Raw genomic sequence first — 13,312 nt, forward strand, 5'->3', positions numbered from 1 at the left:
TCAAAATTCATTTCGTTGACTATTCTCAATGGACAGAATAAGAATGGCGATCAACACTGAAGGAAGAAGAATGAGTGTTTACATTTTCATAGGAAAATACATACAAATCAAAGTAGCTCCTAATATAGAAAAGAAAAAAAACAGGGTAGGGATTTTTAAGAAAAAGATTCTGATTTCTGAACTGTAAATGTCACCAGCTTAAATTCAGACTTATGCCAGTTGGACTGCTACATTTATTTACAAAGAGGCTGGTCTAGACACCTGATGTCTCCCATTTTTAGAAAGATTGTCTTTCACAGCATTTGACCTGGAGCTGTTACTGTTTACACTGCTCTTGTCACTGGTAAACTTTCTTCAACCTCGCGCACAGAGATTCATCTCCACCCTGACTTCTACTGAAGCTAGTATAACCTCCTGCTACTCAAATGCTGTGACTATCGTCACACTGTCATTTTACTACTTTTATACAGGTAAACATCTGCACATGGATTTCAAAACTACATAAAATCGTGACATCTTTGAAAGTAAAGGCTATTGGCTGTGCTGTTCCTTTGCTGCGTATGCCTAACCTGTCAGCCAGAGGGTTCATGTTCCATTCTAATGGACAACTGGTGACAGTCAAATTCTGGAACTTAAAATCAGTTCACTTTATAATTATCTGAAATGGTTAATAATAATTTTAATAAAAACAAACAATATCTGTAATGTACAAACAAAGGAGAATTTAACGACTGTGACATTAACCAAACTTTGACAAGATGTTCTTAACATCAGTAGAGGTTTCCTGTTGGGAAATGCTTAATTACTTAAACATTTCCTCTTTCACACTTCAAGTAGTCTTTTTATTACATATGCTGATAAAGAGTTAAATCAGTTCAAGATCAAAGCTGTTGAAAAATTAAAATACAATGATAAGTATTTTAGTGTAGAAGTTAAAGACTTACACAGCTCTCCATGGAAAAGTTATCACACAGCACGATGAACAAAGATGGCGGACATGTGCTCCTTGTTAGGGCTTGCTATATAGTTCATCATACAACCTGGATGACAGAAGATTCCTCAAAAGTGAAACGAGTATATGACCAGGGTTGAGAAAGTCCCCTAGTAAGAAATCAATTATTAAGTTCCTATAATACTGAAAAGCTAAATCCTTTCTAGTATTATAAAATAAACCTACTTTTAAAAACAGTTCCATCTTCCTTGAGGAAAAACACTTTTAACCCATACACTGTAATGCACGGGCTATGCAACACTGCAGCCACGGCGTCATGTGGGCATCTGTACCACTGTTCGACCAGCATGAAGATAGGGGTTTGACAAAAGACACACATCAACTGATGGAAAGTACCAGATCTTCCTCTATCACATAAGCTAGTCTTTAAATACCTGATACTAAAACATGTGCAAAATAGCACCATATTCTAACTTATGATATTGTGAACTTTTCCCCACGGGACTTAAGCACTGCTTCAGAATCCAATAATCATTTCCTATCTTTAGACTCTTTTAATTTTTCTGAAAACAAATCTCTAAAACATGCCCAGAGGAAAGCATCCCTTCAGAATCTCATCACGTCTGATCCTCAGCAGTACTTTTCACCCTCCTGAGCTTTGGGGGAGTAAAGCTATACAAAAGCACAGTCATAGTCCAGGCTATGGCACCCCACAGCCTGTTGACCAGGTCCCTACATCATTGCCCAGAAACACCAGAGTCAAAGCAAGGCCAAGCAAAAATGAACAGCAAGTCAAACACGCCAATGATGGAGAACAGAGATTTTGCGAAAGCTCTCAGTTTTCTTCCTGTGTAGTTTTCAAAGATAGTTTTATCTTAAAAGAAACCATGTTTCCAAAGTTAGGATTTTCTTAGTAGATGCAGTTCCTCTCTAACACAGAGGCAGATGCCTCCCAGGGAGCTCTGAGGAAGGTTCTCTATGCAGCTGATAAAAGCAAACACTGAGCAAGGGTAAATGCCTGGAAACCTTGAAATAAGACCCCCAAAATATGCTACGTGTCAATAAAAACAGAGTCACCCAGGCTGCCGTTCTCTCATTTTCTGTCATGTTTGGTCTCCAGAGAGATTCAGAAGGAAGCCGTGATTCCTCGCCCTCTCTGATGGAACCATGCTCCCCCTGCTCTAAGGCAGGAACACCCTGACAAGTGCTGGGGACACAAAGGAAGCCTTAGAGCATACACGGTGCCCATTGGCTAGAAATAAAAGAGACAAAGCACACTCAAAAGCCATTTCCAGACTGAAAAATCATCTTGAAGAGTTTTAAAATTTTGGAAAGGACACCAGCTTAAGAGCTACAACACATAAAAATGAGATTCGTGCACATTTAGTCAATTGGCTAAATATAAATATACCTGATTTAGACTTTTACGCTAACAGGCTAAGTCCCAAGTTCCAAACTGTAGTTCACGTGACTCCAGAAGGGCTCTTTGGAAGGGTGCGAACTTGTGGAGAACAGTGTATAAACAACTGTAAACATACACTGATTGTCCACTAGCTTTTTAAATAGAGTTCTGAAGGATTTTGTAGGAAATTATATATAAGAGTGTAGTTGATCAGATAATTTCTATAACATATAAATTCTGCTGTGTGTGCAAAATGTGGTAGAAAGAGAAGATGCTGTGTCTCATGTTTTCAAAGTGAGTACAGTGTTGTAATCCATTAAGAGTCCTTTAATCTTCTCGTGAAACTTCTCTCGGTACAAGTTGAAGTACATAATGCTTTCTGGTTCTTCTTCAACCCAAAACTTGTCAAATTCATAGACAAGGTAACCTGCAATTAAAAACCACATAAACATGTTAACCACAGGAATAAAATCCACTTAGGCCATCTCATCTTCAGAAAGCATACATCCACCTTGCCAGTGAGATGGCTCAGTGTGCCACAAGCCAGGCAACCTGAATTCAAATACAGCAGGTAGAGTGCAAATGAAGTAGGAGACCCATCTCCCATCATTTCCTGGCCCTCGAAGACCTTAAACAGTAAGAGGTGAAGCGTAAACTCTGGACCTCACAGGCAATGGCTTGAGCGCGGCTGCTGTCCTGGCAGCACTAACTCCTCCCAATACTCACAGTAGAACTGCTGGAAGTGCTCCATGGTTGGCATCCCAGGGACAAAGTTGTAGAGATACAGCTTCAGGGCTTCGCTCTTCAGTAAGCTATAAGCCATCTCTGTGAGATTGATTCCAACTATTGCATACGAATACCTACGTCAGAAACAAAACCAGTTACCCAGCTAGCCGGCAGCCCGCAACAAGCTTACAGTGCGGAAATAGCTAAGTCACTCAAACAGTGCTGCTGCTCCCCTGACACAGGGCGCACTTTGCAAAAATCTCTCTATACTTAGGGAGGCAGAAAGATCCAAAGTGTTTGCTTCTTGAGGGCTGTTAATTTTCTGGAGAGAAGCTAAGAAGTAAAAATAAAATTTCCTACCATACAACATCTAAAGACAATAAAGAGAGGGAAATCTACATTTACCAAGCTTTATTATTTATTATTCTAACTATTAAGTATAAAACTAAGAACAAGGCAAGGCCTCAATTTGCATTTCCTTTACCATTTTCTACTACTTTAAAATAAATTTTTTTTGGGGGGGGTTCGAGACAGGGTTTCTCTGTAGCTTTGGAGCCTGTCCAGGAACTAGCTCTTGTAGACCAGGTTGGCCTTGAACTCACAGAGATCCACCTGTCTCTGCCTCCCAAGTGCTGGGATTAAAGGCGTGTGCCACCACCACCACTGAAATAATTTTTGAAAAAATATTTGAGCCTCCATCTTTGTTTTATAAACTATATCATACGATACAATTTACTGGAATACATAGAACATTTTTGGTCATTTTTCTTTAGTTTATAATATCATTTCTACAGTTATCACTCATTAAAATAACATCATTTTAAGACATATTTTGAAATACTTTCAGATTTATATAGTCATTTTCATTGCTAGAGTCTAGCTTCTTTAATGATTGTCCAGCTTACCCTAATTTGGGGTGATTTGAACGGGAAAGAATCTGGTGTGCTTCGCTGGTGTAATTTTCACTGAAATACCTGAACAAGGAAGACAATGAAATGAAACGTTACACTCACGAGTAGCGTGAAAACCTCAGCACAAGCAAATGCTACCATCTAAACAACAGCCTTGCTCTCACAGCCACCCCCCTTTCAGGCCCCCTCAATAGCTCACAGAGGTCTCAGAGTCCAAATTTAATCCTAAGGAATCAGGCCTCTCAATAAGGAACACAGGTAGATGGCAAGACTATCTTAACAGAGAACTCAGCTACAAAGGGATTTCCTATTTACTTACAAAAGAAAAAGTCCTCGTTTTGAAACTTGCTAATTTCCGGCCTGTACAATACTCAGAGGGCACCTGCGGGGCCGCCCATCTCTGTCTCCTCTCTGCCACAGCTGGAGTGCGCATTTCTATCCCACTGCTCACAAGCAGACATCAGCTCAGTGAAGAGCCCTGTACTCCATCTAGAGGTCTGAGACCCTCAACACAGTCAAGAGTCAGACTGCTAAGTGACTAAAACCCCAGGCTCAGAAGGAGGTGGGGAAGTTGCTCATTGTCCTTAAAGATTACTGTCTGATTTGTCCTAAGGAAGAAGAATTATATAGAACTTTTAAGATTTTAGAAATTACCAAAGCATACATGCTTTTATAATTTAAAATAACATATATCTTGATGTCTCATTATGACATATCTTTCCCCCAATAGCTTTATCCATATTGGCCTAAATATTTTTTCTCAGTATTAACTTAGTTTAGTTCAATTTCAGATTTTTTTCAAAGTAAAATTATCCAAAGAGCCAGGCAGTGGTGATGCATGCCTTAAATCCCAGCACTCTGGAGAGGCAGGCAGAACTCAGTGAGTTCAAGGCAAGCCTATTCTACAGAGCAAGTTCCAGGATAGCCAGGCCTATACAGAGAAACCATCTCTCAAAAGTAAAAAACAAAGCAATTATTGGCTTCTCATTCTCTAAATGATTTATAGTGTATAAATCATAACTCACAGGTAAACTGAAAGACTGCAGTCTAAACACATGCATATTTATAAAAGAACTCTATCTCAACCTTCCTTATGTTGCAACCCTTTAACACAGTTCCTCATGTTGTGGTGACTCCAACCATAAAATTATTTTGTTGCTGCTTTATAGCTGTAACTTTGCTACTGTTATGAATCATGTAACTTTCCTCACAGGGACCGTGACCCACACGCTGAGAACCACTGGTAAAAGAACTCCATCTTCCAGTGTACTAGAATAGTGTTGGCTATCGGCTGTGACGTATTTTAGGATTCCATGCGCATGGCCCAAGTACTAAGGGAAAAGGCAAGTTGTTACAGCCATGATAAACAGACCTGGACGGTCAACTGCCAGACATAGTGAGGGGCATGTCACCTAACCTGATTCTGTTTTCCCAAATGCAGTCAGAGCCACACAGTGGAAACAGGAGGGCAGAAACAGAAAGGAGGAGGAAGGCACTGCAAACGCTGGTGAGTCATCACGGACACAGGTGCGCACAGGGGATGCGCGGATGCGCATGCGCGCACACTATGTTTCTAGTTGCTGTCAGCACCCTAGCAAACATGTGGACTATAGTTATGAAAACTCAGAGTCAATATGAAACAATAGGTCCGCTCTCACTAGATTTAAAAGAGACGGGAAATAACAAGGAATTGCATTCACCAAAGGAAAGGAAACTTATTTCACTTACACAAGATTGATCAGTCCAAGTATGCCCATGCCTCTGAAGTCTGTTTTGGGATCATCACCTTGGAAACCAATGTCCACCCACTGCTTGGAGATCCGGGCCTTCAACTTTTCCGTAGGCATCAGAAGACTCCAAAGCTGTGCAAACATGCTTTTGTGTTACAAATGATAATGATGTTCCTGGTTTACTGAGACATTTTCCTTTTCTTAGCTTAAGTAACTCATAATTGAATACTTCGAGCTCAACAACTTTTAGACAAATTCTAAGACCAACAGGGTTGAATTAAAAACATGGTGTACTATTCCAATCAGAAAGACTGTTATAAAGAATCATTTCTTTAAATCAAAATCACAGATATCTGGAGCAATGACCTGCCTATGTTTACTAATCATTTGATATATATACAACTTCTTTGATATATATATATATTGACTTCCCATTCTCTATATGATTTATAGTCTATAAGTCATAATTCACAATATATGGCAACATATTGATTAGTAAACAAATATATATATGTTAGCTATACACACACACACATATATATATCTACTAGAATTAAATTGCTTAAGAGCAGTCTTGGATAAATGGACCCATAATTTGGCTTGAACAGGTTTTGCTATAATATTAGGTAGTTAATCTTTAATCCAATAAAATAAAATAGGCCCAATAAAATAAAATAAAATAGGCCTGAGGAGGAGAACCATGAAGAAATAATATTAATAAAACTCAAGAGATAAGTGTATGTGTGTACATGAGACTATTTCATAAAATTTATTTTTTAAACGGCCTACTTATAAACAAGTAGAATCTTTAACACTAAGGTGTTTTCAAGAGTTGTTGACTAACAATCTTTCCCTTCATTAGATATGAACAAACCAGTTAATGAAAACTAATTTAAGAAAATTTAGTCAGTTTCAAGATCCAATGTAAGTAATCAGACAAAAACAGAATTGTAGATAATGATTAAAAAACTGAAAAGCTTGGCAAAACAAAATGCTTGCACCCCCCACCTCCATTTCAGTGCCATGAGGCACTGTTGAGTGATGGAAGAGTGTCCTGTCACTTAAGAGACTGTCAAGACTGGCCTTCCAGAATTCTGGCCCTGAAGCTAAATCCAACGATTAGATTGGACTTTATCTTGCACACTCTCTTACTAGCAACCCAGACAGCTCATTGACATCAACAAGGAATGTGACCATAGCATAAGGCTTTCAATGTGGTGGGCTGCAGTGTAAAACCACTACTGCCCAGTTCTTATTTGATGTCTGATTATGGAGAGGGCATCTTGCTATGTAGCCCAGGAGAGTCTTGAATCCCCTTCCTCTTGCCTCAATCTCTAGAATTCTGAGATTATAGGTACATGCCATCATATTGAGCTTTTAATACTCAAAATTTAATATTCATAAATACAAGTATGGGCCGTAGCCTGGAGATTCTGATTTCATAAGGTTAAGGTGGAAGTTTGTATTCCAAACGTAGACACTGACAAAAGCTGGTGAACATGTTTTTGGATTATACTTAAAACTACTTCAATTCCAGCTTTCTTCCCAGGACTGTTGAGCTAAACTCAGAGTCAGCAACTGTCACTCCCTCCAGAGCTGAACTGCATAAGGGACAGTCAAGGGGAAAGGTGCCTGGAGCAGGCGCTAGGCCGTGTGTCTTATCCCTTCAGGAAGGCAGGTGTTACACAGAAAGCATCTCAAATTAAGGTGAATGAAGATAAGAGTACTCATCTAGGATGCTTTAAATTACTTCAAATATAAGCTCAACCCACACAGTAACCCTTTATTAACCTCAAAATAATATCAAGTTTTATTTTAATTTTGCAGTTAGGTAAAGTATTTATTTATATTTTTCCAAAAAAGGTTTTTCTGTTTATTTAGATTTTCATTTTATGTTTATGAATGTGTTTAAGTGCACCATGTGTGTGCCTCATGCCTTCTGAGACCAGAAGAGGGTATCAGAGCCCCTGGAGCTGCAGTTACAGATGGTGCTGGGAATTGAACCCAGGTCCTCTGCAATAGCAGTAAGCACTCTTGGGTGCTGAGCCCTGGCCCTGGCCCCAGCCCCAGTTTTGCTGTGTTTAAGCTCTCCCCAAAGTTACTTTCATAGGACTTTTGGTTCTGTGCAGTCCTAACTCCAGGTGCAATATATGCTAATGGGCTATGTGTGAGATCAAAGTGGACCGGGAGACTGGGAGAGAAGGGTTTAAGCAGGGATGGGGAGCAGAGAGGAGAGGCAGGTAGGGAGGGTCAATCAAAACTAAGCACACCACGTGAAATGCCAAGAAATCTCTAATATGAAGCAGAGAAGATGAGGGAGAGGATGAGGGGGAGGAGAGAGGAAGACCAAAAGTATGAAGGAATGCAAGCATACTCAAAAGCACCCCTTCAGCCCTCCTGAAGGCAGTGTGAACTGAAGCACAGATGAGCAGGAGGCAGCTCTCCCCAAGCTCTAGGACTTTAGCACCAGCAGCAGGACAGCCCATTCCCCAGAGCCCTATAATCCCTTTCCCCACAGGAAGAGCCAGACTGGATGGGCTACAGCACTCTCTCTACTGCTCTCTCTATGGCAGCCTTTACATAGCACAGGGTCACTGTCTGCATACCCTACACACCAGGAGCAGGTGACAGGAAGCTGTCCTTTCTTACAGTTGCAGTCTACTGTGCCAGTTTTGCTGACTGATGTCCCAATGCTGTGAAAAAAGGCATCTATTTTCTTTTCTTTTTTTTTTTTTTTTTTTTTTTTTTTTTTTTTTTTGGTTTTTCGAGACAGGGTTTCTCTGTGGCTTTGGAGCCTGTCCTGGAACTAGCTCTATAGACCAGGCTGGTCTCGAACTCACAGAGATCCGCCTGCCTCTGCCTCCCGAGTGCTGGGATTAAAGGCGTGCGCCACCATCGCCCGGCAACGGGCATCTATTTTCATAGCTTCTGTGCTGCTGAGGGAAAGCCCAACCTCCACAAAAAATTAGATAAACAGAAGCTCTGGGGCCCAGGCACCTCTGCCTGGAGGCAGAAGAACCCCCCTTTTATGAATGGATAACTTATCTTAGAAGCTCTATTTACTTGAATATATTCTAAAAAATGCTTATCAAGTAAGAGTTATTGATCAGGGGGCTGGAGACATGGCTCAGTGGTTAAGAGCACTGGTTGTTCTTCCAAAGGACCTGTGTTCAATTCCCAGCATTCCTTTGGCAGCTCACAACTGTATGTACCTCCTGTTCCAGGAGATCCAACAAACACATAAACACACAAACACACATGCAAAACACCAATGTACATGAAATTAAAAAAAATATTTTTAAAAAGTTATTGATCTCCAGTCTTTCCCTATCAATGAAATCTATCACACATTCTCCAAGAGGCAAACAAATGGGTGGACTGAATGAGCTTCTAGAACCCACACAGTTGAAGCTGCCTGCCTGCTGGAACACTAAGCCAGTGCTTACCTTGAGGAGCAGTTTCTCATGCTGCGCATTGCCAGAATCGTAGGGTTTTTTCCTCACATTTTCCACAGCCTGGTAGAGCTGCTTATAGCCAGATATCTGCAGTAAGCATGTCTTCATGCATACCTGAAAACTGAAAGGATAACATTGTTAGTTTAACTCAAACATCTTATCACAACAAAGCGAGGCCTGTTTTTCCTTCACACATCTCTGAACACTCCACCACACAGCAACGAAACTCTGAAGTGTACACAGAACAACCCACAAGTTACCTGTTCCCCAGGTAACCTGAGCAGGGCTCGGCACAGCACGCTACAGAGCCCCATGCCATCACAGAGGGAGCAGCACACCTGTTGTCTTTCTCCCGGCAGATGTTCTTCTCCTTCATTATGTCCGCTACACATCTGTCCAGCTCACTCTCAGCAACTTGTGTGGCACTCTGGAGGACCTGGGTATCGAGACACAGCTGAATGTGAGAAGTCCCCGAGAGTTGACGTAGAAGTCTGTTTTGAGACATTTAATCAGCCTTACCAAGAACATATTAAAATGCAAAAAGAAACCACACTTCCTTCAGATCTCCAAGAGCTGGAATCATGCAAACATTTACAGTTTTCTAAAAGCCTCCTAGTTTCTTTTATAAAAGAAACCCTAATTAAACTCAGTGGGTTAAAAAAAAAAGTCATGAAAATGGAAAGAATATGGTTATGAACTATTACATATTTATGAAATTGTCAAAAAGATGCAGAGTTTTAAAATCAATGCTAAAGAGGAGCAGCAACAGGCTCTAAGAGCTGTCTGCTCCCCACCCAGCACCCAGGTCTCTAGCACCCCTTGCTGGCAGCTTCTTTTCCCACGAAGTACTGTGTCAACATATTAAAAGGTAGCCATTCTGTGGGGTCTGCGTCTGGTCTGTCTGAAAACTTCCTTGTCTAGAAAGCCCTGTTAGGTCTTTTAATCTGGCTCTCTTAGAGGACCATTTGAGCTATCCCGACCCCTCCCTCTATTTCTGCATAAGTCTGCAGATGAGCTTGTCAGTTTCTTCAAAACATACTCAATGTGATTCTAATTAAAATTTTGCAAACTCGCTGGATGGTGGGGGCAGATGCCTTTAATCCCAGCACTTGGGAGGCAGAGGCAGGGGGAATCTCTGTGAGTTCAAGGCCAGCCTGATCGACACAGTGAGTTCTAGGACAGGCTCCAAAGCTACACACAGAAACCCTGTCTTGAAAAACAAAATAAAACAAAAAAATAACTTCACAAACTCATAGGTCAATTTGGAACTTATATTTTAACAATAATGAGTCTTTTAATTGATGAATACCAGGCTTCATTTTATTCTTTTTTTTCTCAACAATTTCTCTACAAGTTTTAGGGCTGAAGACAGTGTTTACTAAACTCCCCGGTGTGTGCTCTTCTGGCTGCTGTGGTAGGTAGCACTGCTCTCTCATGATCCGGAAGCTCACTGCTAACACAGACAGCAGTGAGCTACCTGCTGCCAGACTGTTCAGTTTGCTTGTTAGTACACAGCAGCAGCCTCTGAGGACTCCAGGGTTGTCCACACTCTCAGACTACATTTCTGCTAATAGTTCTTTCTGGCCAGCTACTTCTTGGGTTTGTTTCTGGTTGGCTGTGGTTCCCAGGATCTCCAGTGCAATGAAGCTGAGCAGAAGCAGAGAAACACAACGCATCTGTCATGCTTCCACTACACATGACAAGACATTCACTATCGGAAAGTTTTCCGTGCCAGCTGCAGACTGTTCGCTGGCCTTCAGCAGATTGGAGGAGCTTCTGCTCCTCTAGGTGGGAGTTTTTAATCATGATCAGATGTTTTAGTATCCATCAAAATGATCATATTTTTTCTGACTCTGTTAGTGTGGTAATAAATTATACTCACTGATTTTAAACTTCAATCATAATTTATTATCCTTGCTGTTGTTCTGTAAGGATTCTTGTATCACATTCATAAAGGGTACTAAGTTGTACTTTTTATTTACACGTCTTTCATTATTTGGTTTTAGTCTGTCCTCAAAAAAATAAAAAATGCTTTTTTTCACCTCTATATCCTAGGACTTTCTGTTAACAGTGGCACTGTTTCTTCTTTCCATGAATGTTTGGTGACAATGAATTAGGCCAGGCTGGAGAGAAGGCTCAATGGTAAAGGGCACTAGCTGCTCTTGTAGAAGACCTGGGTTTCGTTTCCAGCATCTACACAGTGGCTCACAACCATCTGTAACTCCAGCTCCAGGAGATCTGATACTTTCTGACCATCGTGGGCCCCAAGAATGTACATGGTGCACAAGCATGCATGCCGGCAAACACCCTAAAATAAAAATACAAAGGTTCAAATATCTTTTAAAAGAGAATTAATTAGGCCAATGATGGAGATTTTTTAAACATTTTAAATTGGAGATTTCTTGTTTTGAATATATGGCCAGCTAGGTCTTTTGTTTATTTTCATATTAGTTGATAAACTATCTTTTCTACAAACTCTTTCCATTGCATCTAAGTTACAGGATTTACCAGCATGAAGTCACTCACAGAACTTCAGAACCTAGGCTAGGGTGATATCTTGTCTACACACTCGGCATCTTTCTTCTCCCATACTTGGTCAGTTATAGAGGTTATTGATATTATTAATCTTTTTTAAAAATCAGTTTCTGAGATTGTTGGTAGTCTACTTTTGTGTGTTTCATAATTTCATTGCTTTTCTGCCTTATTTGTAAGTTCCTCAGCTTACTCTGGACTTAGTATCTTCTCAGGTCTCTAAAGATACAAATACAGAAAATTAGTTCAGGTCTTTAAAATTTGCTTTGGTATGCTAAACAAATGTTGATTATGCTCTGATTTTCTTTCTCTGTTTCCAACAAAATTCTTTGACCAGTGGAATCAATACAATGCTTATACTCCAGATATTGAAATTTTTCATATTTTAGCAGCCATAGGAGATAATTTATAAGCAGTCCCTAGTCTGTAACTGAGTAAGTCAGACTTAATTTTTAACAATAAAAGAAGTTTCAACTGTCAAACAATTTACAATAAAAGACAGCCATACTTTGAGATCACTTTTGGGGATAAGCCTTAATAGAATAAATTGCTGTTATTCATAACAAGCATTGGGAATGCAAAGCATTTAAATACATAAGAGAGTTTCATGGATGTTTGTCCCCTGGCTTAACTATATCATCATCAATATTATCAACATGTATTTTCTTATGCTGCCTTCATATTAATGCCTCTAGTCGTAAAACCATCACATGGTACTGATGAGGTTCAAGCCAACTGCACAAAGGCCAACAAGTGACAAGCAATAAAATCAGAGTTTTTGTCCAGATTTCTTATCATGCAATAAAACACAGAGCCAGTCGATGGAAATAACACAAGACCAGAATGAGATTTTTCTCTTGAAGTAAATATAACGTGTGAAATACACACAAATTGCATGTGTACGTTGGCAAGTCCATCTCCATGTACTAACAAACGTGCTTTGGATTTCAGCTTCAAGACAACAAAGCATCTACTGTTTAACTGAGCCTGTGCAGAATTAGCTTTTCTCTTTATAGTGTCCTACAAAACATCAGTATTTTACTTTACAGTTTTTTGTTTTATTTTGTTTTTTGAGACAGGGTTTCTTTGTGTGGTCTTGGCTGTCCCGGAGCTCACTTTGTAGACCAGGCTGGCCTCGAACTTACAGAGTCACCTGCCTCTGCCTCCCGAGTACTGGGATTAAAAGTGTACACTACTATCACCGAGCAGTATTTTACTTTTCTAATGGTGATAGCATAAGAATACAACCTTAACATTTATATTTCAAGTGACATCTTTAAAGAAACTAGTAAGTAAGGTGAAATTAGAATATTATTCTGCTTATTTAATACACTCCTGTGGAGTCTTGACCACCTTGGGGGCCAAATGACCCTTAAACAGGGGTCACATATTAGATAAAAATATATACATTACAATTCATAACAATAACAAAATTACAGTTGTGAAGTAGCCATGAAATGATTCTATGGCTGGGGACACCACAGCATGGGGAGCTGTATGAAGGGGTGGCAGCGTCAGGGAGGTGAGAAACACGGCTCTGTCGAGTCTACACCTCCCTTCTCTGTGCCACTCCTGACTTCTCTCCTGGTGATAATCACTGCTCC

At 40.2% G+C, this 13,312-nt stretch overlaps 1 protein-coding gene across 5 annotated transcripts in view; it reads right to left on the minus strand.

The window, feature by feature from the left end:
* Positions 1-886: 886 nt before the first annotated feature.
* The window catches only part of Elmod2 (ELMO domain containing 2), an 18,436-nt gene continuing 6,010 nt past the window's right edge, over positions 887-13,312 (minus strand). For all 5 annotated transcript variants that reach the window (XM_005369551.3, XM_026777263.1, XM_013354612.2 and 2 more), the window contains exons 4-9: positions 9,515-9,612; positions 9,168-9,297; positions 5,720-5,853; positions 3,986-4,054; positions 3,081-3,214; positions 887-2,781 (exon numbers count right to left, since the gene is read on the minus strand). In XM_005369551.3, the coding sequence (XP_005369608.1) occupies positions 2,636-2,781; positions 3,081-3,214; positions 3,986-4,054; positions 5,720-5,853; positions 9,168-9,297; positions 9,515-9,612 (711 nt within the window). In that variant the 3' untranslated portion in view covers positions 887-2,635. The remainder of the gene's footprint in view (positions 2,782-3,080; positions 3,215-3,985; positions 4,055-5,719; positions 5,854-9,167; positions 9,298-9,514; positions 9,613-13,312) is intronic.

This window comes from Microtus ochrogaster, unplaced genomic scaffold, assembly GCF_000317375.1.
Source record: "Microtus ochrogaster isolate Prairie Vole_2 unplaced genomic scaffold, MicOch1.0 UNK51, whole genome shotgun sequence".
Lineage (NCBI taxonomy): Eukaryota > Metazoa > Chordata > Mammalia > Rodentia > Cricetidae > Microtus > Microtus ochrogaster.